At 42.3% G+C, this 23,742-nt stretch overlaps 6 protein-coding genes across 6 annotated transcripts; 5 read left to right on the top strand and 1 right to left on the bottom strand.

The window, feature by feature from the left end:
• The first annotated feature begins 2,991 nt into the window (after positions 1–2,991).
• BDB00DRAFT_800553 (major facilitator superfamily domain-containing protein) lies at positions 2,992–5,335 on the top strand. Its single transcript, XM_053121791.1, has 9 exons — positions 2,992–3,352; positions 3,514–3,515; positions 3,609–3,823; positions 3,911–3,973; positions 4,078–4,217; positions 4,284–4,510; positions 4,602–4,695; positions 4,778–4,938; positions 5,002–5,335. Exons 1-9 carry the CDS (start codon positions 3,042–3,044, stop codon positions 5,241–5,243), a joined length of 1,455 nt encoding a protein of 484 aa, XP_052984766.1. The 5' UTR covers positions 2,992–3,041; the 3' UTR covers positions 5,244–5,335.
• A 1-nt stretch (position 5,336) lies between these two features.
• BDB00DRAFT_935661 (uncharacterized protein) lies at positions 5,337–7,016 on the top strand. The gene is given in 4 exon segments (XM_053129200.1): positions 5,337–6,249; positions 6,267–6,412; positions 6,540–6,561; positions 6,622–7,016. 4 exon segments carry the CDS (start codon positions 5,565–5,567, stop codon positions 6,663–6,665), a joined length of 897 nt encoding a protein of 298 aa, XP_052984765.1. The 5' UTR covers positions 5,337–5,564; the 3' UTR covers positions 6,666–7,016.
• Positions 7,017–7,150: 134 nt separating this feature from the next.
• On the top strand, positions 7,151–10,580 carry BDB00DRAFT_754847 (uncharacterized protein; the record flags this gene model as incomplete). The annotated part of the gene is made up of 9 exons (XM_053118788.1): positions 7,151–7,243; positions 7,353–8,020; positions 8,091–8,236; positions 8,321–8,394; positions 8,507–8,748; positions 8,855–8,934; positions 9,423–9,521; positions 9,653–9,942; positions 10,086–10,580. The coding sequence occupies 9 exons, from the start codon at positions 7,151–7,153 to the stop codon at positions 10,578–10,580; spliced, it is 2,187 nt and encodes a 728-aa protein (XP_052984764.1).
• A 1,681-nt stretch (positions 10,581–12,261) lies between these two features.
• On the top strand, positions 12,262–14,491 carry BDB00DRAFT_755097 (coth protein-domain-containing protein; the record flags this gene model as incomplete). The annotated part of the gene is made up of 5 exons (XM_053118810.1): positions 12,262–12,409; positions 12,487–12,811; positions 13,017–13,195; positions 13,390–13,700; positions 13,811–14,491. 5 exons carry the CDS (start codon positions 12,262–12,264, stop codon positions 14,489–14,491), a joined length of 1,644 nt encoding a protein of 547 aa, XP_052984763.1.
• Positions 14,492–14,847: 356 nt separating this feature from the next.
• On the top strand, positions 14,848–17,730 carry BDB00DRAFT_800536 (coth protein-domain-containing protein). The gene is made up of 5 exons (XM_053121790.1): positions 14,848–14,964; positions 15,027–15,628; positions 15,827–16,151; positions 16,272–16,725; positions 16,875–17,730. The coding sequence occupies exons 2-5, from the start codon at positions 15,253–15,255 to the stop codon at positions 17,562–17,564; spliced, it is 1,845 nt and encodes a 614-aa protein (XP_052984762.1). The 5' UTR covers positions 14,848–14,964; positions 15,027–15,252; the 3' UTR covers positions 17,565–17,730.
• Positions 17,731–19,662: 1,932 nt separating this feature from the next.
• BDB00DRAFT_451124 (uncharacterized protein) lies at positions 19,663–22,183 on the bottom strand. The gene is made up of 6 exons (XM_053117437.1): positions 21,905–22,183; positions 20,825–21,822; positions 20,547–20,710; positions 20,377–20,456; positions 20,071–20,293; positions 19,663–19,979 (listed from the first exon to the last, which is right to left on the bottom strand). Exons 1-6 carry the CDS (start codon positions 21,944–21,946, stop codon positions 19,771–19,773), a joined length of 1,716 nt encoding a protein of 571 aa, XP_052984761.1. The 5' UTR covers positions 21,947–22,183; the 3' UTR covers positions 19,663–19,770.
• Between the last annotated feature and the right edge of the window lie 1,559 nt (positions 22,184–23,742).

The raw sequence follows: 23,742 nt of genomic DNA, 5'->3' as shown, positions 1-23,742 counted from the left end.
GTGACTATCAATTCTTGATACTCAGGGCAAAGGTAACGGATGTTACTATTAAAAAGAGGAACCTTTAACATGTTTATGATATTCCAAGAACAGCTGATGAGTTCAAAGTAGGTGAAAAGGCAATTGTCAACACGTTGATGATTAAATCTACTTTATTTTTGTCCACTTGCTAATTATACAAACCGTTCATACATACTTCTTTACAACCACTTCTGACTTCTTGTGATAGGGACATGATATCGGCGAGCCAACAGATTTTTAACACCTAAAAGCGTTCCATGGGGTATATCTTTTTTGGTTTGGATGAACACCACTTGGTCGGCGCAGATTGCACAGAGAAGCTATGGGAAATAATCTGTGGTGACTTTGCGACTGACGTCAACACAACCATCCATATATGCAAGCCGGCCAGATCAGCAATTGGCACTGCCATAAGCAAATCAGCAAAAACGATTCCCTCTGGCGTTTTTGAAGGGAGTATCAGAGATACCAATGCGTGTATACTCACAATGTATATAGAACGTATAAAATTGTAACATACTGCTCTTCTCGATAGATGCCGTACGTTATTCAATCTCCTATGTACACTGGCCCTTCAGTAGGAAAGTGACGCGAGCGACCTAATTTCCTAAGTGCGACATGCTTATCAAAAATACCGTCCTCCGTCATACACTCGTAAGCGATACATTTAATCTAGTAATTGTATGCATATGAAGGACACAGTCGACGACAACATGTATACCGTAAATTTTCACCATCTTCGCCATATACATGAAAGCGTTTCGAAACTGAGCCCACAAGAGGGTATAGCACACGATCAGCTGAACACGCAATTGCTATGCTCTTTTCTTTTGCAAATAGGTTGTCATAAGCATTTATCCTGTACTCATGTTCCCCTCGCTTTTGCAACATAGGTTTCTTTAAAAGGCACGTCGAACAGCACGTGATCTCTCTGTGCCAATGCTTCCAAAACCATAAAATGCCAGTTATTCCTATGCACCTTTCGACGTACATATGTCGTAGAAGATGAAGTGCAAGAATCATAGCGAACCAGTATACCATTCCTGAAGGAAACGTCGATATATATTTATGGGCTTGGTGTTCAGCAAGCATCCATGACTTTGCGGAAAAGTACAACCTGTTTAAAGTTGTTCGAGTGTTGCACAGCACTCTAGACAGCAGCATCCGCAATGGCAATTCTTTGTTCAAGATCGACACCGTACACAGATGCAATGACTTATTAGGCACCGCAACGCTGCGACTCCCGACTGTGGGCAACTCCTCAACTATATTTTATGTGAGGTTTTCTTGGTTATGAAGGTATATTCTCGCGTACAATTTGTAATGTTTATGCAAAAGCTACTCACTTTTAACAGATCCAACGAATGACGAACGGCCTCTATGCTTAGTAAGAAATATACGGCAATCTATATGACCGAGTTTGGTACAGGATCAAGATTAAAATTAAGGCGTTCCATACATACATCGCACAAGTAAAAATTCCCGTGAATGCGACAACTTTCACACCACCAACATTGAAACTTCAAAGGTTACGCAGGTCATGAAACTGTTACGTATTTGATCTCATAACCATATTTGGATGTTGTGCTCAAACGATGTTAGGAAAATTGGGGAAGTTGGTATATGTCTGTTATACTTGTGGACCACTCCGCTAATCTCTTATTGTCTTTGGCTTGTTGATAAAGCATATCATTGACCGATGGAACACTCATATAAAAGTGAAGAATTTATCAACAATTGAAAGGAGCGCTACGATTCAGTATATGTTTATGGTATCATTTAGCTCTGCTATATTCAGAAAAAAATGATATCATTCCATCGATCATGAAAATGTTAATGAAGTTGATTACTGTTGCCCTGCCACAGATTAGGGTCGCACCGGGTTGGTAGTGGAGTTATCGGGATTGTTTTTTTCATGATCTATTATGTACTTAGGACCTGAAACAGTACGTAAAGACAAGAGAAGTTCCGGTATTTATATACATTTAAAGCTTGATTGTAAATTTCAGTGTATCATTATCTTCGTTGAGTTATTTCATGAATGTAGTAGGCATTACTGCTGCTGAAACTTTTACGAACAAGTACGTAACGAGTGAGTAGTACAAGAGCTGAAAAGATAGATTTCGCGTGCGAAAGTACAACATAATACAGTTATAATGCATGGCCTAGTAAACGATGTCGAAAATGTGTAGTTGTGATCAGGTCCATGTATGCTCAAGACAGAGCAAAGCGGTGTCTAGTTCCTAGATGAATGCACGAGTAGGATTGAGGGGAAGCAGCAGCAACAATAATCCTTATTCATCTCCTACACACACACTCTCTTACACGCACACATATTCGCGCACCTTTGAATCAGTCTAGATCACAAATAGATATTTAAGAATGTACTACTTGATCAACTCAAACATTTGGGTAACCAAACTACTTTTCGCCGAACCAATAAGCGGGGAAAAGGATTGCAAATGCCGAAGCAATGGCACAAAGCCAATGGGAGCGTACCCGATACCCGCGCTTTAAGCACATGCTTGCTTTTTTCCTAGTACGAGAAACCATGCTATTCCTCCAGAGGCAGTGGTAATGCAATATATGGTTATATTACTACGATAACGTCAATCATTTGATTGCAAGTATGATTCGTGAGCTAGATCAAGCAGTTTATTATCTCCTCTCTTTTATCAGTTGCGATACCTTTGCAAGGAAACCAATGTCAAGTTCATTATAGCTATTTATTAATATCCATTGGTGATGCAGTTGGCTACGTAGCTTTAAGAAGGTAAAGGTACATGCAGCTGCGGAAGCCAAGTACCATTAGCGATGGATGGTAACCCAAACAGATGAGTCACGACCGTTATACCTCTTGAGGAAGGTACTACACCTTTCTGTAAAAAAGAAACTTACCCACCCGTCACCACTAAGCAACTCCGCTTGAGTTGGAAAAGAAGAAAAAAAAAACTTTGGTTCGGGTTTTCTGTTCTTTTCGTTTTCACTGTATTTTATTTTATCCGTGCAAGACTATACATATGGCAAACGAGGTAGTCGACGATTCACAACGAAGACAATCTATTGCATCCGTTGCCACATTAACAAGCCTACCTACTCGAAGTGTTGAAGTTGTAGCTGCTGCTTTAGACGGTACCCTTTCGAAACAATCCTCTGCATCCAAGCACAGCAACCATGATGCCATAGGAACGAAAGAGAAAATTGGCTCAATTGCAGATAACGACGAAGAACAAGAAGAAGATCCGATCCCTGATGGTGGTTTATCCGCTTGGCTTGTGATTTTGGGTACTTTCTTTGTCCAGTTCACGGCATTTGGCACTGCTTCCAGCTGGTAGGCTATTTGGTTACTGTTTTGCTTCTTTCTCCTCGTTGTCCAGCCCAACGGTAAAAAAAAGTTGTTGTTGCTGCCGTCGTCTACTAGCTTCTAGTTTTTTTCTGTTTTTGTTATGTCCCAAAAGAAAGAGGTTGAAAAGCTAATATATGTTTCAATAGGGGTATGTAACAAAACGAATACATCATATGTAAATAAAGCTCTTAAAAATCAAGATAAATAAGCAATTTACTGATTATGTAATGTGTTGTTGTAGGTGTCATGCAAAACCATTTTGAACAACATGTCTTCAACCACGTACCAAATGCCCAGCTCCAATTGAGTTTTGCGGGTACGCTCATGGAAGCGTGCGTCGATAGTATGGGGGTTGTTGTACAACTTCTTGCGAACAAACTCGGTAGCAAAACAGTGCTCGTCATGGGCGCATTTCTTATGGTGCTAGGCCTTGAAATGGCAGGATTTACTACAGAGGTAGTGTATTGTTGCTATTTTGAAACTAAGACAAATGCATGCATATTATTCATGCTTGGGAATAACATAATATATTACATATTATAGATATGGCATTTGTATCTCACGCAAGGTATTCTATTCGGTACTGGAGCCTCATTCATGTTTGTGGTAAGTATCGTATGTTTAAAAGCATCTTGGCTCTTATGAAACTCTAAAGGAACAGCAAGCATGCCTTGTATTACACACTATGTTACTGATAAATGATGCGATAGATTGCTATGAATGCAAGCCCACAATGGTTTGATAAACGGCGAGGCCTTGCTTTAGGCTTGGCATCATCTGGCAGCGGCGTAGGCGGTTTGGTGCTTCCGTTTATCCTTACACCATTGAATAACTCTTTGGGCGTTGGCTGGTAACGATTTTATTCTGTTTTACATGCAACTTTTTACCAAGAACTAACGTTCTATTGTTATATTAGGGCTTATCGCATTTTAGGTTTTGTTATCCTTGCTTGTGCCATCATTGCGTGCGTATGTATCAGAAACCGTCCCACCTCATCTAACTCTTACGCCAAAAAGGAACCACAACGAAAAATACGTGAATTGTTCAACTTTGAAGTTCTAAAAGACCTCAATTATGTCTTATGGGTTCTCGGATCTATGATTGGCCTGATGGGCTTTTTTGTGCCTTATTTTTTCCTGCCATGTAAGTGTGCATCTTTTAGTATCATTAGACACCAGACATATGAAACAAGCTGAAAGTCTCGTTTTGCTCAACCGATTATCAATACATATAGCATTTGCCAACTATCTCGGCATTTCAAGCACAGATAGCTCAGTGATTGTGTCTGTCATGTCAGCATCCAACTTCTGTGGCCGTATTTTGATTGGGTAAGTACTGAGCACTAACAAAAAAGGGAGGCTTTGATTATATCTCATGATATAGTAACACACAATTAATTTATGCAAACAGTGTTGTAGCGGATCGTATTGGTAGACTGAATACAGATATTATATGCTTGCTAATCACTGGTATAAGCTGTTTGACACTCTGGATGTTTGCAAATTCCTATGAAATTCTTATGGCATTCGGTGTTGTCTTTGGCTTTTTCTGTGCCTCGTACTTTACTCTTCGTAAGTCAATGTAATTATGATTGAAAGAAAACGACACACCAACCTAACTTGCTAGCTTTCTAGTTTCACCCATTACTGCAACCATTCTTGGTATGAAGCGCTATCCCACAGGTCTTTCCATCTTGCTCCTGTCCAATGTCGTGTCTGTTTTTGGACCCTCGATCGCATCTGCTGTCGAGAGTGCTGTAGATGCTGAACCCTATTTAACCTACAAAGTCTTCACTGGAGTGGTATACATCTTAGGTGGTCTTATACTGTCGGTACTAAAGGTCAGAATGACCAAGAGTGTCTTTGCTAATATCTAGGTCTATATAGTTTTATTCATTCATGTGTCTGTAATAAAAAAGTTTTACGCTGTAAATATATTTCAGCGGGTGAAGTAGCAGCAATACAAGTGTATTGGTTCTTTCCTAATACTTTGCAGCTAAAACTACCCTCCGCAGCAAGGGCTATAGTCAGTGATAGAGGCTTGCAGTTGAGACTTTTTTTGTCGAACCGCAAAACCGGAAACCGCATAAGTTCGGACTAGCCCTAGCCGTTTCAAGAAAATCACGGAAACGGATTTCGGAAAATAACTTCTCCGAGCGTTTAATCATGTAACCGAACCAAAATCCATTTTTCTCAAAATGGAACCGCAAAATCAGCAACAAATCCAATCCCAAGAAACACCCGAGCAACTTCAACCGAAAAGATATAGTAATTGCAAATCTTATCGCCCTTTGCTATTTTTTGTTGGCAATAGACAAGATTACAACACGTGTAGAAAATGCCATCAAAGCCAAAGTGACGTCGGTAAACCAATCGCAGAGCAGTTACTCCTGACAGTGGACGAAGTACTCGAGCTGATTCCTTCGCGTCAAAATTTGAGGAACGTAGCCGACAGTCTCGAAGATTACAGCCTCGACGCGTATGTGCAACTTGACGACGATATGTTGGCGTTGTCAGATTCGCAACTTGTGATCAACATCCGGGATTGTATCCAGGCTGTTGACGGATACCATTACTACGAAGCATACCGAACAGAACCACGAAGAAAGTTCGGCTATTCTTTCCTTTTTCGATGCTCGCAAGATTTCCATGTGCAGGATCAAGCTGCCGTTCGTTTACGATTGTATCGGCGTATGCCAACTTTCTTGTGCAATGGCCGCATCAGCGGCATGGTCGGTAGAGTGAATGGTTACTTCCACTTGAACATCGAACACTCCTGTGGGCATGAGGCTGCACCTGCCGTCGAAAATAACGCCGTCCCGCAAAATGTACGTGCATACATCGCTGCAAATGCCATCGACTTGGATGCACAACAGCTGCATCGTAACATTATCCGTCAGTTTCGACAAGAAGCGACAAGAATAACGCAGGGGCAAGTGTATTACTGGGAGTGCCAGTCAATCTAAGACCGATATACACTGCACGACATCAATTCAGATCGGCAGAGACGCTCGTCGGCAGAGCCGCTGACAAGGGTGTCCGTAAGGTATGTCAAAATGTCCTAAATAAATATTAATACATGCGAGGATCGTGTATATGTTCACTTCGATGCGTTGAGAAATAGACAAGAACCATCAATATAGAACCAATAAAATTCAATAACCATTAAACAGATTTTCACCTCAGCACAAAACAGTAAGTATTTAAAAATGAGTGGTTATATCAGTAGTTGCACATGTCATGTTACGAAATTAGACAGATACAGAGAAGATATCAGCATGGACACTGCAAGAGAATGAATTTTGATATAAATAGATGGAAAGTTGCTTGGGGCGCGCAAGCTTTCCATGCAGAATTAATTAGATATAACAACTAATGATGCTAACCGTCCAGGGATGGAAGGCTCCATAAAAAAATTATTTGATACATAGTGTACAGAAGTTGAGATAATATAACAGAAAAGGCTACAGTACATAGCGTGCTATTTTATAAAGTGCGCGTGCGGACATGGCAGTGGATATTTATCAATAGAGCTTGATTAGCAGTGTATTTTGGAAAACGTATTTTGGTTCGGTTACATGATTAACCGCTCGGAGAAATTAACTTCCGAAATCCGTTTCCGTGAATTTTTTGAAACGGCTAGGTAGGCGCATAAGAGTTTCTCGTTCCGCAAAAGTAAAAATGGGGGGACGACCAAATCTAGTAGCATGTGAATTGAATTCGTACAGCCGACATAGAATCGTGCTGACAAAATAGCTTTCCCCACACTTTCATTTTCGGTCGAATGGCAGAAACCCAAGATTTAAAAGCACTGGCAAAGACGTTGTCTGACAGCTATTCTGCAATTTTGCAGCACACAACACATACAGAAGAAACGGTACTTTCAATTTTATTGCAATCGTCCACGGTGTTGTGTTGTTATTTTTCCATCGATGACTAATGAGCTTTATTGTGATGTATATTAGATTCGGCAGCATGTCGAGCAGCTTGCAAAATACAGCGACCACCTCCCACTTTCCTGGTTCACAGCACAACTGATTGAAGCATTACTAGCACTCAAAGATCGCAACCAACATGTGTACAATTTGTGGACAGTATGGGTACGACGGTTGTCAGGAGCGCCTGACGCCCTTGCTTCTGCCGAACCTCAACTCTCTCGTGTGTTGGATGCTATGCAACAAGCGCTCGTCGAGTTAGAAACACCGTTGGACATTCGAAAAGAAGCATGGATTGGCTTAATTGCTTTATGCGGCACAGCACCGCCTCAATTCTCGGATACGCAAATCATCCAGGCAATGACTCGTGTACTGAAACAATATGCAGAACACCCAGAGCTCGTTCAGTCTATGGGAGAAACCTTAGACGCTGGTATTGCTCATTGTCTGGCGCACACAACCTTGCTAAACGTATTCGAGGTGGATCATTGTGAGAGATTATTAGCCGCCTATGTCAAGTTGATTCCTCGTCGACCGCTTTCTGGTGCACCTGCTGCTATGGCAGCTATGCAGCACGTGGTAGATGTCCGTGTCAAGCAGAAACCGCAGACAAAGGTGAATGCTGACATGGAGACACTTGTTGCTTTGGTTAAAGCTGTCCCCGCAGAAGAGTCGTTGGAGATACAATTGGCACGATTGACTATTCTTGCCGGTGTAGTGTAAGTCATCTTATATATGCATGGATAGCGTCTCAGTTGGCTCATACATCAATTTCATATAAAATAATAGACGAATGCTCCAGTTTTCACAAGAGAAAGAAAAGACAAAAAAGATTAGAGGCATGCAAGAGCAACTGGAACAAAAGTTTGCAAAGCGTTTTGATTCGCTTGTGGTTGCCGTATATGACCATCCACAAACTGTTGCGATCAACCAAGGTGGGTTTCAACTTCCTCTATACCGTGCGTACTATGGGTTATTATGATGATATATACGGTTTGCGAATTGATCGACTATGTTAGATATTATTGCTTACATTGCGGGACAATGTTTACCAAGCTTGTCGTCTGATGTTCTTAAGGAATTGGATCATACGGTAAACAGAGGAACCATTCACAAACATCTACTTTGCACACAAACAGAAATCTAGTCTGGTTTTTTGTTTTGATTGAAAAACTAATAGCTTTGCATTATCTGCGCACCGGTAGAATGTGCTACGGATCCTCATATCCTGCCTACTTACTAGTGACCAAATTTGGAAGAATGGAGCAATTGTACGCAACTTAAGTGTGACTCAAAAAGATGTGGATCATCTCGCAGAGATCGCCGAAGGGGCCGTGTACAAGGACATTGGTAGGATATCGCGTGCGATTGCAGCCGTCATTACAGCCGGATTGGAACATGCTAGTGACGGTAGCATGGCAAATATGGTGCAATCCAGCATTGATAGGTACGGTAGGAAAAAAAGGCATTCAAGGAGGCGACATACGGACGGATGGACTCGACCATTTTTGGTAGTGATGAAGCTAGTATACTTCAAATCTAACTCTAAATAGACTTGTCGGGTTTTCGTATAATGTATTCGTCGATTGGGATCGGTTTACGGCAAATAATCCGGATTCTGCAATGGATACAGGTGAGTAACGATTGCTGTTCTTGGTTCTCTATGCCACCTTCGCAATATAATTAAATGCTTAGTTGCCCTGTTATAGAGAACAAAAAAATCATGTCAGAGCTGGATACTGCTATATGGCTTGTTTTCAAGACCATGTTATTCTCCTTTACAGCAATTCTGAAAGCAGTTGCTGTCGACATTCCCGATGGAAAAGGACTTGTCAACGTACAGTATGCAGGTATGTCATACGGGAACACAGGTTGCTAGTGAAGGAAGGGGTTGGAGCTGACGGGCGGACTGGCGGTGATTTAAAGAGAGAAAGAAAAGAGAGATGTACTATGCATGTACGGCGCATCAAAGAAGCTCACTATTTCTTCATCGCATCATGCCGCCCCTCCTTACTTTTTGCGACTACTTATGTTTCGAATATGTAGCGCAAGATATCGTTTCGATCTATGCAAACTTCCACTTCATTACGGATCATCTTGGATCGGGTTCTGGATTCAAAGCTTACCAGGATACCATCACAAACGCCGTTGCGTACCTCATGCATGATGATAATACGTGCCAACTGAATAAGCTTATTTTAAGGGCGTATCGAGAATATGGTAAGGTATACCACGACTACTTCAGCTTGAGTTAAACGTACACATCTGTATACCCCAGAAAGTATATGGTAGGCTGATGGTGGTGCAAAGCATACAGGGTCTTGCTAATGAAGTGGTTACCTAATATATAGCGCCCGCGCAGTTCACGACTGACCGTACACACCCAATCTCCTTACTATCGTCTGTCCAACTGTCACGCTTGACGTTCTTTACAAACCTAATTGAGCAGGTGATGGGTCAAATTGAAGACAAGGTGCTCGAAAAAGATGTCTTGCCTGTCATATACCCTGTTCTGAAATGGAAGAAGCCCGAAAACAAGGACTTGTATGAAAGCGCACATTCGGCAGTGCTGGCAGTGTTTTCATCACAAAAGGAAATATCTCGTGAACTGACGGGTGTTTACGCACAATTGCTTGTTGAGGTAAATTTGTCAGTATTGTTAAAAACTGAAACGGTTGTTTTCAGTTACTAAATTTGGCCCATTCCTTTGTCATTCCCACCCCCGTCCTCTATGCCTCCATCAAAAACGATCAATCAAACCTACAACAACAACAACGACAACAGAGCTTCCCAGAACCAATGACTCTGCATCAGCTTCGATTTGCCTACACGACCATGATCCAGTCATTGTGTATGATGGATGACGCGCTTTCATGGCTGGCAGCCAACTACTTGCTGGACAAGATTCACGCACTGTCAGTAAATGAAAAGGACATTGTCTTGGTTTCGCAGTACACGGCCGCCTTGATCGACTTGCTCAAGCCACTCTCGCTCGGCCCGTTCTTCGGCCAGCTGCTGAGCGAAGTTGAAGCGCTCGTGCTACAGCGATCCTTGACCGCGGGAACACGGAATGCTACGCTCAAGATCATCTTTGAGACAGTAAGCGGATCGGGTATCTCGGACATGCGCCGAGTAGAAGCTGTTGGCTGGTTTCTGGAGTTGAAACGCAAAGTCAAGGCGCTAGAAGAGAACCACAGCAATACCACAACTGACAGCAATGACAATGGCAGTAACAAGAAAACACAAGAAGCACGACCATCGCGGGCTGAGGCTGCATAAAGAAAAGTAAAGCGCGGACAATTTGTATGCATGATCCCACATCTCTCTTAATGGCATTAAAAGCCAAGAAAAGGAACATCACTTGGGAACCCCTCTGTCCGCCCCTTCCTCCCCACCCATCCCTTATCCCTTCACACCTCAGCCCCCTCGTTTTTTAGTTACTGCCACCGCTGCTACTTGTAGAGGGATTATGCCGTAGAAAGATACAAGAGAACCCTGTACAGTAATATCATATAACAATAACAATATATAAAGCTGTTGCCAGTACTATCTCCTAGTCTAAAAAGACTTTGGCGCTAACCCATCCCCCTTACAGCTTCTCATTTTGGTGCAAAGTATCATGGTTCAGATGGCGGCGGTCCTCCTCTTCAACCCGCTCTTCGTGGTAGTCATTCATTGTTGAGTTTGCGGTGATCGACAATCAAAAAACTCTGAAACACCAAACATTTCCAACCTCCTCTTGTTCATTACTCTTTTGGCTGTTTGTGTAAGAACCAAAGGATCGCCCAATTACTATTACTGTGTTGTGTGAGTGTGATGTGTGTAACTGTTTATCTGCTGATTGTGCGTATATTTATTTACTGTAGAAAGAAGAGATGGATGATCTGGAGATATACAAATAACTCATTTATTTTGCCCTGTTTATTACATGTTTCGGAAACAAGTATATCCAAATGATGAAGTATGCATCAACGCGCATTCTAATGTAAATATCGTCATATTATTCTTAAGTGATCCCCAGATTACATGAGCTTACAGAGCAAGAGAGAGAGAGAGAGGAATTAAGGAGTGAGAGGGGGGCGAGGCGAAGGATCCAAGGAGTCGGTTGTTTCCATTGAAAAATAGGAGTAGTATGTAGCAGCAGCATCAGCAATAGTAGTAGTCGTGGTGGTGGTAGTAAGAAGAGAGCGATGCATTATATTGTGGACGGAACTTTCTCTAGTCCACGGCGCCAAATGAGAGAAAATGCAATATGTACATGTATAAGCTTCTTCCATGATCTGCATATGTAAGAAACTGCACAATTTACCAGGGAAGAATACTTATTCTCAACATACGTATCATAGCACTATATACCATACTCAAAGGTTCTCGCCCTATCCTAAATCGATTGAGACGCCTCCTCCTCCTCCTGCCACTTAATGCTCTCCTCTCCACCTAGTATTAGATCGACTCCTCCAAACGAGGAAAGTATTGGACAGTGCCAGCCAACCAGCCCATTCAGATACGCACCATATCCATCCATGGTAACTCGTGCAGGCACGCCACCTCACGACTGTACATGCAATATTTCATCCGCACTAACTAGTATGGGCCCAAATATAAAAGCACTTCTTTTCCTCCCCTCTTCCCTCTCCGTTACGAGCCTTTTAAATTCACTTTTTATTTTTTATTTTTCATTATTTTGCTTGTCCCTCTTTCACTCTACTATCTCTCTCTCTCTCTTCCCCTTTTTCCTCTTTGTAAAATGTTAGTCGCATTTTATGCTTTAGCGCTTTTGTGCGCTGCTGCAACCACCGCGCTGGCTGGAGATGTTCAGTATGCTGTTGTGGCCTTTCCGCAAGGACAACAAAATGTCGGTGTTTCTGTGGGCGGCCAGGTGCATCCGCTCCAGCGTAGCCAGGATACACCAAATTTGTTCACCGGCACTGCACCTTCTGGTGACACTTACCAATACGTGATGATTGATGGTCAGCAAAACCAACCCGAGACAACTCAACGTAAACTTAAGCAAGGCGCAACTGCCACTGGCAACGAATTCTTTGGTCGATCTCAAACGATTTATGATGTGCCCGACCTTCCTCAGGCCTACAACCCCATCTATCCAGGTAACAACAACACTCATATAACATTCTCTAATTAATATTCACGATGCTTATCATACATAAATTATCGAATTTGATAGTTCTTTTCACTGGCATGAACCGATCTAATGAAGTTGCCACCATTATCTTAAAGGCCGCCAACACCACAGGTCTTGATACTATGCTCAAGAACCCTAAGGCTGATATTAAAGACATTCAAATCGATCAAGTGACATACATTGCCAGCAATGAGGTGCACTCATTCACGGGTGCTGGATTCTCTACTAGTGGACAATCCACCAAGGACTTTGCCAAACAGTCGTACAAACTCGAATTGAACCAGTTTGGCAACAAAACTACCAAAGACTTGATTTATGGTCGCACTACTGTTAAGCTTCGAGCTGAAGAAACTGACATGACCATGGCGTAAGTCTCTTGGTATTTTAGCGTATCATGTTTGTTGGGGGATGGGGACCTAGAAGGACTTTCTATATACCGTCACGACAAGGATTTCATTTTACTCCCCATTCTCTCCTGCCCTCTCTCACCCCAAATGCTACATACGCTCTCGGGACTAAATTTAGACAAGATTAAACTGACTAACCCCTTTTTCTTGTTCACTCGTTTATAGGAGAGAAAAACTTTTGATGGACTGTCTTGGAGCTGCAGGTGGTGCAACCCTCTCGGGGAGCTGGGTCCGCTTATTCATCAATGATCAGCCCTTTGGCCTTTACGTCATGATTGACGACGCCTCGACCCATTTTATTGACAACGTTCTTCATGCTGGTAACTGGCAACATCAATTCACAGGTACCGTACAGCCCGTTTATTTACTGTATAGAAGAAAGGATGGCTCGCTCCTCCTCTTTAGAGAAACTGTACACATCACTACCGCTGTTTATAATGAGTGATTGGGCGATGATATTCAAATAAGTGAAAGAGAGAAACATTCCAAAGGTATGAAGTGACGCTGATTTTTTTTCTTCTGGTACTATTTGGTACAGGTCCTACCTATAAAGGAAACGCCATGACGCCCGAGCAAGCAGGCAACCTCGCATATCTTGGCGATGATCTCACTCTTTACAGCGAAGATCTATACAAGTTGGAAGACAAGGGCGAAAACAAGGATTTACACAAGAACAACTCCATGGGCCCGCTTGTTGGCTTTATGCGTGACCTTGCAAACATCAATCCGCAGCAGGCAACTGATGCTCAACATCCTGGTGACTTTAACAAACTCATTGACCCCCAGCACACTTTGATTCATATGGCATTCAGTTTCTTGTCCGCATCATGGGACGGTTTCTGGTACCAGGTACGACTTCCGTTGTCAGCGGTTGCTGTCATGGCAAAAGAATAGATCTCTGCCAAGACAAAATTACAAGTAAACATGAACATATCGTCTCACCCATGTATGTTATACAGGCCAGCAACTACTATATCAATCAAGACATGCAAACCAACCAATGGACGTTGATTACCTATGATTTTGACGAGACGTTTGGCAACAACTCACCCGACGAGACCTTGATGACCGTGCCCTATGAGCAATATGGCCGACCCAACGCGTCTCGTCCCTTGGTTGACAAATTGCTCGCTTCGCCTTACTGGAAGAGCCAATTCGAGAATACACTCAAGACAGTCATCAAGAAATTTTTCAAGCCTAGTGTTATTGGTCCCCGCCTTGACGCATGGACCCAAATGCTCAAGGAAGACATGGCTTGGGATCGAAGCCTTCAGGCTCGTTCGCCTGGCACAGCAAGCAACTGGACCGTTGAAGATTTCACTTCCAACATGAACACAACCACCAAGGGCCAAGTCGGTATTCTCGAATTCATCACCAAGCGTTCAGCCGCTGTTTGCCAACAGCTTCAATTCCAAGACAACGATGATTTACCCCCGTTGCCTGCATACACAGCCGGTCGTTACATGGATGCACAAGGTCAAGTTACTGACCATCCAACCGGCAACAACGGCGGCAATGTTGTTTCGCCTAATGGTGGTGCACCATCGTCTGCTTCTTCCTTACTATATTCCTCATTGTCGGCTGGCTTGTCCTGTTGGATAGTTGCATTTACTACTCTCATTTACTTTAATCTTGTTTAATAACCCCTCCTTCTACTACACCTTAGATATAGTTTATAATATCTCTCCCTCGAATCCATCTAAAAACTTTCTTTTTGTGTGTTAACAAGAGTATATCAATATTTGTTTTTCTTTACCAAGTAAATATTTTTTCCTCATTATTTTCAAAAATACCTTGTAAAGTTTTATTTCACCAAAAACATACTGCTGTTCTGTTCGGAATTGATTTTAAACCGCAGTTTGTGTGCATGTGCGTGTGTAACCAAGTGTTCTCGAATGAAGCGATCGGGTGAGCTCACGCGACGCCACACGTACTTAACATACAAGTCCCTCCCCCATTATTTTCTTCTCTTCTGCTCACTACACTTACACTATACGTTACACTTCAGCCATCTCACCCCCTCCTCTTTCTCTCGTTTGCCACCTCCTTCGGTGGTGCTTTGTGTTGACGAATGCCAAGAAGGGCAAGAAGCAATATGCATATCAACAATCATGTAGATACTATCCAATCATGACTTTATATTTTACCTCTTTCCTGACGTTCCTTTGAAAACAGAAAATTCAATATCCCGGCGGATGCTTGAATAATACCGCGCTGGGATTCGTTGCATGGGCTGGTGGCAACAACAGGATTACGAATTGCAGACAAGCATCCCTTTCAATGGTTAGCAGCACATAAACCTTTTTTTAGCTATCCAGCTATAAAAGAAGCGGGAGGAACCACCGCGCAACCATCTTTTTTTCTGACACAACGACTTTCACCCAATACCATTGTATCCAGAATGATAGTGCAATTGTACATACTAGCATTGTTATTACTGACCTTATCTACGGCTATTGTTGTCAAAGCAGACGACATCAATTACGCTGTCATTGCATTTCCTTCAGGCTCGCAAGGTGTGGCTGTCTCTGTAGACGGTCAGACCCATCAATTACAAGCTACCCAGTACCCAAACTTGTACCAAGGCAAAGCTCCGGCACCATCTTCTTCTAGTACATACCAATACGTGCTGACCTCAGGTTCCGGAAACCAAGTTGAAACTACACAACGCAATTTGGCCAATGGTGCAACTTCTACTGGCAATGAGTTCTTTAATCGATCACGTACCGTGTACGATGTCCCATCGTTGCCAGTGGCATACCACCCTCTTTATCCACGTAAGTAAGATTAACCAAGTATCACTGCTGTTGTCACTAGCAGACCGCTCTACCGTTAATACGTTTTGCTAAATATGTATTACTGCTTTGTTTTATTTACAATACTACCATATGCATACAAATAACTACTGGTGCTCTTGCTTAATATATACTGGGTACCTGATTATTACCGTGTGGAATTTGCGCCTGCCCTTGCAGCATTGTTTACGGGCATGAATGTTTCAAACGAGATTGCCACCATTATCTTGAGTCTCAATCAAACAGGTTTCGACGACTACCAACAAAATCCTTCCGGCGATTTCGGCTATGTCCAAGTGTACAACATGACGTATATCTCAAGCAAACAAATATACACCTTCCAAGGAGTAGGCATCAAGACAAGTGGTGGATCCACCAAGGATTATACCAAGCAGTCGTATAAAATCAAGATGGATAAGTTTAATAAGGATGCCCCTGAAAAGCCCTTATTGTTTGGACGAAGTGTAGTCAAGCTTCGAGCTCATCCGACGGACATGACATTTGCGTAAGTCTACTTAATGCTTTTCGCTTGTTATTTGTCTCTTGTGCCGATGAAAAACATGAGCTTCTATGACTCACATCACGATCTTGCATCTCCTTTTTTTGCGTCAATTGTTAATAACAGGAGAGAGAAATTACTTATGGATTGTCTTGCTGCAGCTGGCGCCGCCACTTTGTCCGGTAGCTGGACCCGTCTCTATGTCAATGACAAGCAATTCGGATTATATTTAATGATTGACGATGCGTCGACCCATTTCATCGATAATGTTTTACACGCCGGGAACTATTCTTACCCGTACACAGGCCCAACCTACAAAGGGAACGCACTCAGTGACACCGAGGAAGCGAATCTAGCCTATGTTGGCGATGACCCGGAACTCTACTCAAAGTATATCTATGACCCAAAGGACGATGGCGAGCTCAAGCTGAACAAATCCAATGAAATGGAGCCCATTATTGGCCTTACAAAGCGCATTGCATCCAATGAAAGCGTTGATACCATTGTTGATCCGAAGCACACGTTAATCCATATGGCGTTCAATTTCTTGACAGGATCGTGGGACGGTTTCTGGTACCAGGTAAGATATATCACGACAGAAATTTTCTCAAGTTACATGAATTACGAAAAATTGCAACAACAGCGGCGCCGAGCGGGCGCAAAAAAAGTTGTTTATAAAAGGGCTGCTAATAACAATGGCACTCTGATTATCACTACTACATACTATAGGCAAGCAATTATTACATCAATCAGAACATTCAATCCAACAAATGGACGGTCATTTCATATGATTTTGACGAAACATTCGGCAACGGAGCAGAAACCAGCATGATGACGATCCCGTACACTGAATTCAAAAAACCGGGTGGCAATGTAACCCGACCACTTCAAGATGCGCTCATCCAAGGTTACGCTGCCGATTTTGAGCAGATTTTAACGACCGTCGTCAAGCGATTTTTCAAGCCGAGTGTAATACAACCTATTCTTGAGGCTTGGGAACAAATGCTACTCGAAGATATCACGTGGGATAGATCGATTCCAGGTCATTCGGCCAGAAATAAGACCGAAGGATTTACGGTGCAAGATTTCATCGTCAATATGAACTCGGCTCAAAGGGATACCATTGGTGTACTTGAATGGGTGAGAGGCCGTTCGGCAGCCGTATGCCAGCAGCTGAATATTAATGACACAGACGTTGGCCTCCCGGTGCTGGGCCATTACACCGGTGGTACATACGGCGACGGCGCAGTTATTTATTCAGGGCATCCGAATGCAAATGGAAACTCGGATGGTACCACCCCTTCTGGTGACAGTAGTGATAATGACACGAGTGGTGCCAGTGGTAGTCATAGCAGTTCCATGTTCCTTTCTACATGCATTTTTGCCACCCTGTTCTCAGCAATTATTACCTTATCCTGATTAGACCCCCTCCCTATAATGCATGATCGCTGTTGTCAAATTCGTCTTTTGCTCTCTGTCCCCTGTTATGCATAGCACATATACAGTAATACTACCCCTTAAAAGAACATTCAATTTATCCGACGTTTTCATGAGTACAGTGTCTCCTAATAAAGAGAGAACCTGGTCGGACTGATTATCCATATACATATACGTCGAATATGACGAAAGTATCTGTGAGGGGATGCCGACCAAGATATAATAATTATAGCGACAGAAAAAAGAAACCTCGAGTATTTTAAGAGCATGTGCTCGTAGTATAGCTGGAGTGCTTTGTATTCGAAAATGTATAGAAAAAACTCACCTCTTGCATCCATTGATAAGTTATTGAGATCGATGAATTCTTTGGGTGACCACGGTTTAGTACCCAACAAATCAACAGTGTGTACATATCACTACATTATTACATTATTTGCCTATAAAATAGTAGGATCGTCTTGATCCTGTATATAAACTCATTAACGTTTTTGAGCTCCATATTTTCAATCAAATACGGAACGCAGAACTCTCAATTGTATCTTCACAACATTTAAAACAATATGTACAATACACCCATATAAGAGTATGTATGAAGTGATAAATTAAATGTATACATGGCGGATAATGGTGCTCTCGGTAGTCACCAAAGTGTCGGAATGCTTCATGGTAGATCAGTGAAACCGATTGACGCTTTGTTCTTCGCCTTTTTGCTGGAGAATTCGCAAAGCATTCAGCCGAGCTTGATATGATAGCACTTCATTTTCTGTTCCTTTTTAATGTGTTTGTGATTGCCAACCGATGTAGTGGTTTACAGTCGATGCTATTGATAGTATTGGTGGAATTGGTAATACCATTTCGGCAACCGTTTGCGAGATGTAGAGACCATTTTTGCCAACATCAACACGAAGATTTTTTCTTGGCAGCCCTATTACAAGTTCGGTGAATACAACAATATAGAATCGCACACCATTCTTTTTGTCCATTGTTGATACTAAACAAGCAATTAAATCAAGCAAATTATCAACTTTGAAGCTTCTTCGGCGGAAAGGGTGTAAGATTTTTTTACCAATTGGTTGACATGGACCTCAGTAGTCAATGCTTATTTCCTAATATCATGATTATACTCAAATGACCGTACCTCACGTCCCACCTCACCCGTGCCACCAGTATGAATGCGGAAGATGAGGGGACAGCTTTTCTATATATATATATATATATATATATAGCATACATGTTATTCATGCCACATCCATTTTCAAAGTTACAGAATCTTTACTAACAGTGTGTACGGATCCCAAAACAACGTTGCTGATGATACTATTAGACCGACCAGTTCCTCAAGCTTTGGTCGAGAGTGCCTTGTTCAGCACTACGCATCTTTTTTTTGTCGGATTCCAGGCTTGAGTTCTGCTCTTGAAAGCGCATTTTATAAAAGCATTCTAGACAACTTTACAAGGAAGAGACATCACTTCTTGTTCCGTTAAGCCTTTACAACACATCTCTGAGTTCTTCTTTGGACACGAGCAGTATCATAATCTCAATTTTCTGTATGTAACTAACGCGTCCAAACCTTTTGCTGAATTTCGCTTGGGCATCCTGGTAAGGTAAAAGGAACGAGAATGTGACAGCATGAGTAGATATCTTGGGCTGGGTCTTTGTGTGCTACACTGGGACTACGGTGACAGCAATATGAATGGTGCCAATAGAGGTAGTCGTAGTGGTTCTATGTTCCTTTTCCCATGCATCTTTCTCACCCTGTTCTTAGCAAAAATCACTTTATGCTAACTAGACTCTCTTTTCTCTTACGCATAATCGCTGATTTTTTGTTTTCAGTCCTCTATTATGCAAAGCACACATTGTGTCACATAAACATTCTATTAGCAACATTATTCATGAGTACAATGTCTCCTAAACGAAGAAGAGAGAGAACATATTTGAAGCTGGTCAGGTTGATAACCTGTTTGCATATATGAATATGGCGAAAGAAACTGTGGTTGGTTAACAACGATACTTCCGAAGGATAAAAACCAAGCATCGTATAAGGAAAGAATGTGATGATCCCAAGAGTTACAAACCATTCGCTGCTATTTAAACCATTTTTTGTAAGCTCAAAAGTGGTAGGAATTTGAATGTATGCGGTTGAAACATTTTGTCTATTGAGATTGTATGTGTAGTATGCACTTATATACTATTTCGAGGGCGAGGATGAAGATGAAGAAGATGACGGGGCAAGTGCAAACAGCTTGTTATCTTTACTGTGTTGTTCGAGCAACGCGGCCAATTGCTCTTTGTTTCGCAGTAATTGCTGCATCTCGGGCGGTAATTGATTGTATTGACTTTGGAATTGTGGGTTTTGTAAGAGTGCGGTGGCTGCGTTGGCATAGTTGGTCGCTGCTGCTGAAATGTTCGCCGTAGTAAGAAAACCGTTCTATTATCAGTATACAAATCGAAGAAAAATGGCTGGTCAAGTTAAATGAAGAAAGTTTACCTGGTGTTGTTGGAGATAATGAATTTTGGCGTTGAGAGTCTGCTGCTGCCGCCTGTTGCGCTGCTGCAAGCCGTGCTTGTTCTGCTTGAACTCGGAACATCTCTTGCTGCTGAAGCGCTGCCTGTTCCGCTGCTACTCGCGCTTGTTCCTCCGTCAGTCGCTGTCTTTGATCCGCTAATAATTGACGTTCAAGTAATATCCGTAATTGTTTTGATCCACCGCCCTGCTTTTAAGTAAACAGAAAGAATTAACTCGCTGGCCATTTCTCTTGTAGCCCAACAACTTATAGAAAGCAACTAAGGTTACCTCTGCCATTTTAGTAGATACTTTAGAGAACTTGTCAAACAGTTCAGCTTGTGATTTGAAAATATCCATGGTTGCATGGTCTAATGAATCAAAGATGAGTCGACCAACAACCTCATCAAAAAACCAAAATAATCATTACGTTCTTTTCAACCTTCTATATTGATTCATACCTTGACGATCTAATGGTATCTTATTTATTTCCAAATCTGCTTTCGGATACTGGAAAATATGGTATGGAAGTAGCCGTTTCATAACATCCTCCTTTGATTTGAATGGCGTCTCATAGTCAGGGTTAAGTACAGTATCCCGATCGGTTTTCATCGATTCAAGGATTCTAAAAAAACAAACACCCACATACAAAACAAAACTTTGTTTAGTAAAGGTAATCAGACTTTCAATATGGCCAAGCAACTACTAACTACGGACAACGCTTCTCCGGTAATTTTACCTTCGCTTCACCTCTTGATGATGTGCCTCTTCTTCTGGAAGTCTTTTCGTAAGGAACGATTTCGGTAAGGGTGGAATTGGTGGTTTATTTGCTCCACCAGGAGCATCACCACCACCACCAGCATTCGAATCGGTACCACCAGCACCTTGTGAGAACTGCTGTTGTAAAGCGAGCAATTGGTGTGGACTCAACATAGGAGGAGGTGGCAGTGGCATTTGCTGTGATGAGTGTTGTCCTTGAACATTGGCCACTCTTGTCGGTGGCTGCTGCTGCTGCTGTTGCTGCTGCTCTGCGGGAAATTGTTGCTGGGAGTGTGGCGGGATGTGTTGCTGTAATTGCTGTAAAAACTGGTGTTGCTGTGGTGATGGTTGCTGCTGCTGTCGCTTCTTGGAATACTTGCCAGTCTTTACATATTTCCGCGTCGTCTTCACTTCTGGATTCATCAACCGATTAAATTGATCATGTGGCTGGAGCTGTAACTGTTGCTGAAAGCTGTGTTGTTGTTGCCGCTGTTGTTCCATCTCATATTCCTCCCGTAACTTTCTTGCCGTCTCCTTTAATGCCTCTGCTTCAGCTGCTGCAGACTGTCCGTTGTTCTCACTGCTGCCACCAGGACCTGGTCCAGTCAACGCAGTCAACGGCAACGATGCTGCAATACCATTGTGTTTCGGCGCAATCGTCTTTGCTGTTGCTGCTGCCGCTGCTGCCGCCACAGCATTTTCATTGCTATTACTGTTTCTTGCGGCTGCTGCCATGGTTGCCGCGTGCAATTTTTGTATTTCCTGCATGAGTTGATCGCGTTGTTGCTGGCTAACGGCTGCCAAGTTCATGTCGTCCGGCAGTTTATATATGATCTGATCGCCTTTTCTTAACATGATGACTTTGAGACCAGCTAGCGTAAGCTGCGTAATGACTTCTTCATCTGCTGCTGGTCCTGTCGATGCTGGTGCCAGTGCTGGTGGTGTTGCTGTTGTTGCTTTGTTATCGGGACCATTAGACTATTCCACAGTTAATAATGAAGGAAATAAGAAACGAGCTCAAGTGCTTTGTTTTTTTTTAAATATGCGTTAGATTATTTACCTGACCGGAAGAGTTCGCGGCCTCGTTGTTGTTGCTGCTCATTGGGTATGCTTATCATTATTAAACAAAGAGAATGACAGAAGGATAAGCGTAAGCTTGTACGTTCCCTTCCCTCACGATACACGTGTTTCAAAAAGAAGAAAGGACCAAAAAAATACAAAAGGGCGGGCCCGCTTACCTTTGTAACTTTCGGGCTGGTTTGCCGACGGGTTTTTGTTCAGTTTTTTGCGTTGGAGAAATGCGCACCTTAATAGTAGGAAAAAGTGACGCCTATCCCCCCACACCAACCAACAAGCCTTAAGAATTTTTGTTTTCGGTGAAATATTCAGCCGCGTTAACCCACACAGCTGCTCAAGAAATTTCATGCCAGCTCTCCGAAAAGTCTTGGTAGCCGATAAAAATGATTTGTAGTATTGAGGGAATCATAAGTAGCTTATAGCAATGATAGTGATCTAAATATTTCACTTGTCTTTATCAATTGTAGCAAGTAGTGCTTTGTGGTTTGCTATCAAGTCAACTACTGTTGTCGAGTGATACTCTGTCTGATGCTTTGTAGCACTTGAAGACGATTACGGGCGACGTTGATCATGTCTTGTACACGTTCTTCAAACGGTGGTCCGCTAGTGTACATATCGATACATTGTTTACTATTTGCACTTTCTCATCCCATTCCACTCCTCCAATATATGCTTAAAAACGTGCATCATACCTCAACATCATGTTGCTGTCTTCTTGGGGACGACCTACGAGCCCAGCTCTGCATATAATAAAGCAGGATCGTTCATTACTCCCTGTATTACAACGATACGTAGATTTTATTTGGATGAGTGTAAATAGAAGAAAGTAACTTACTCAACTTGTCTTTTGATGCGTAGATAATCCGTGTAGGCCCTTGTGATCGCAATCAGCTGGGTAATGACTACAGTTTATTGACACTTGTATTAGCTTCTCATTCACTGCCGCCTAATCATCAAAGCTAGAGGGCTTAGAAAAAAGACAAAGGGCTATTACCTTTTCCGATGTGTGGGAGTAGCGCTGGGACGCTGATGCTATGTGCTAGCATTTCAGCAGCCACTTCACGGCAGAACAAGTCAAGGTCACACATTGCTTCCAACCTCAAAATAAAAAGAAGAGTGTACGGAGCCATTATCCATATTAGTCAGACTTCCTGTTTTGAGATTTCGTTCTATACTTTGAATTTTTTTTTCAAAAAAAGAGAACGTATGGATGTAAAAGAGACTTACTCGCGCTGGTCAACTTCGTATCCTTGAGGTCGAATGCGCAAGAGCCTCAACAGTGTCTCGCTGATGATACAAATGTACAAAGCATGGGTAAAGCTTGAAAGTAAAGGAAAGGATACTGTAGGAGGAGAAGGAAGGATTGATGATACTTACAGAATATCAACATCAGGGTCTTGCAGCTGGCCGTCCATCGTTTTTTTTTGTGGTAGAAAATGAGTAGAGAGATAGAAAAGAATGAGTAAAAAGATAAAGACGGGTGGAGAAAGCGGGAAAAAGAAGAAGAAAAGTCGTCTGTAGATGATTCACAAACCTTCCTTTCTTTGACAGATGTGGGCAGACCCGTCATGCGTGCTGTTTGTCCGCTCTACATTATATACGGTTCACACGTCATACCAAATTTGTATTTCCATGATAGTACAACAATGCTAACTGCGCTGTTGACCATCACCATTACCTTTCCAAATATCTAACCTTTCGTAGATGTGTTTGTGCGAGCACACTACATACATAACGGAAGTATTATAAAAGACCACTCTTGTAGCCATAAACTCATCCAGTCATTTTTTGTGATACACGTAAACTTGTAAATTGCATCAC

This window comes from Zychaea mexicana (genome assembly GCF_025766255.1).
Source record: "Zychaea mexicana strain RSA 1403 chromosome Unknown BDB00scaffold_5, whole genome shotgun sequence".
Classification (NCBI taxonomy): domain Eukaryota; kingdom Fungi; phylum Mucoromycota; class Mucoromycetes; order Mucorales; family Lichtheimiaceae; genus Zychaea; species Zychaea mexicana.
This window is presented reverse-complemented; position numbering and strand designations above follow the sequence as displayed.

What these genes read in the sequence shown, in the direction of transcription:
- BDB00DRAFT_451124 (XM_053117437.1), bottom strand. Translation starts at nt 21,946, where the DNA reads ATGAGCAGCAACAACAACGAGGCCGCGAACTCTTCCGGTCAG. An exon ending in TATCTACTAAAATGGCAGAG is followed by an intron (nt 20,294 to 20,376) that starts GTAACCTTAGTT and finishes ACTTAAAAGCAG; the next exon opens with GGCGGTGGATCAAAACAATT. An exon ending in ATTATCTCCAACAACACCAG is followed by an intron (nt 19,980 to 20,070) that starts GTAAACTTTCTT and finishes CGAACATTTCAG; the next exon opens with CAGCAGCGACCAACTATGCC.
- BDB00DRAFT_935661 (XM_053129200.1), top strand. Translation starts at nt 5,565, where the DNA reads ATGGAACCGCAAAATCAGCAACAAATCCAATCCCAAGAAACACCCGAG. An exon ending in CTGACAAGGGTGTCCGTAAG is followed by an intron (nt 6,413 to 6,539) that starts GTATGTCAAAAT and finishes ACCATTAAACAG; the next exon opens with ATTTTCACCTCAGCACAAAA. An exon ending in TTTCACCTCAGCACAAAACA is followed by an intron (nt 6,562 to 6,621) that starts GTAAGTATTTAA and finishes TTACGAAATTAG; the next exon opens with ACAGATACAGAGAAGATATC.
- BDB00DRAFT_800536 (XM_053121790.1), top strand. Translation starts at nt 15,253, where the DNA reads ATGATAGTGCAATTGTACATACTAGCATTGTTATTACTGACCTTATCT. An exon ending in CCGACGGACATGACATTTGC is followed by an intron (nt 16,152 to 16,271) that starts GTAAGTCTACTT and finishes TGTTAATAACAG; the next exon opens with GAGAGAGAAATTACTTATGG. An exon ending in GGGACGGTTTCTGGTACCAG is followed by an intron (nt 16,726 to 16,874) that starts GTAAGATATATC and finishes TACATACTATAG; the next exon opens with GCAAGCAATTATTACATCAA.
- BDB00DRAFT_800553 (XM_053121791.1), top strand. Translation starts at nt 3,042, where the DNA reads ATGGCAAACGAGGTAGTCGACGATTCACAACGAAGACAATCTATTGCA. An exon ending in GAGCCTCATTCATGTTTGTG is followed by an intron (nt 3,974 to 4,077) that starts GTAAGTATCGTA and finishes ATGATGCGATAG; the next exon opens with ATTGCTATGAATGCAAGCCC. An exon ending in AACTCTTTGGGCGTTGGCTG is followed by an intron (nt 4,218 to 4,283) that starts GTAACGATTTTA and finishes TTGTTATATTAG; the next exon opens with GGCTTATCGCATTTTAGGTT.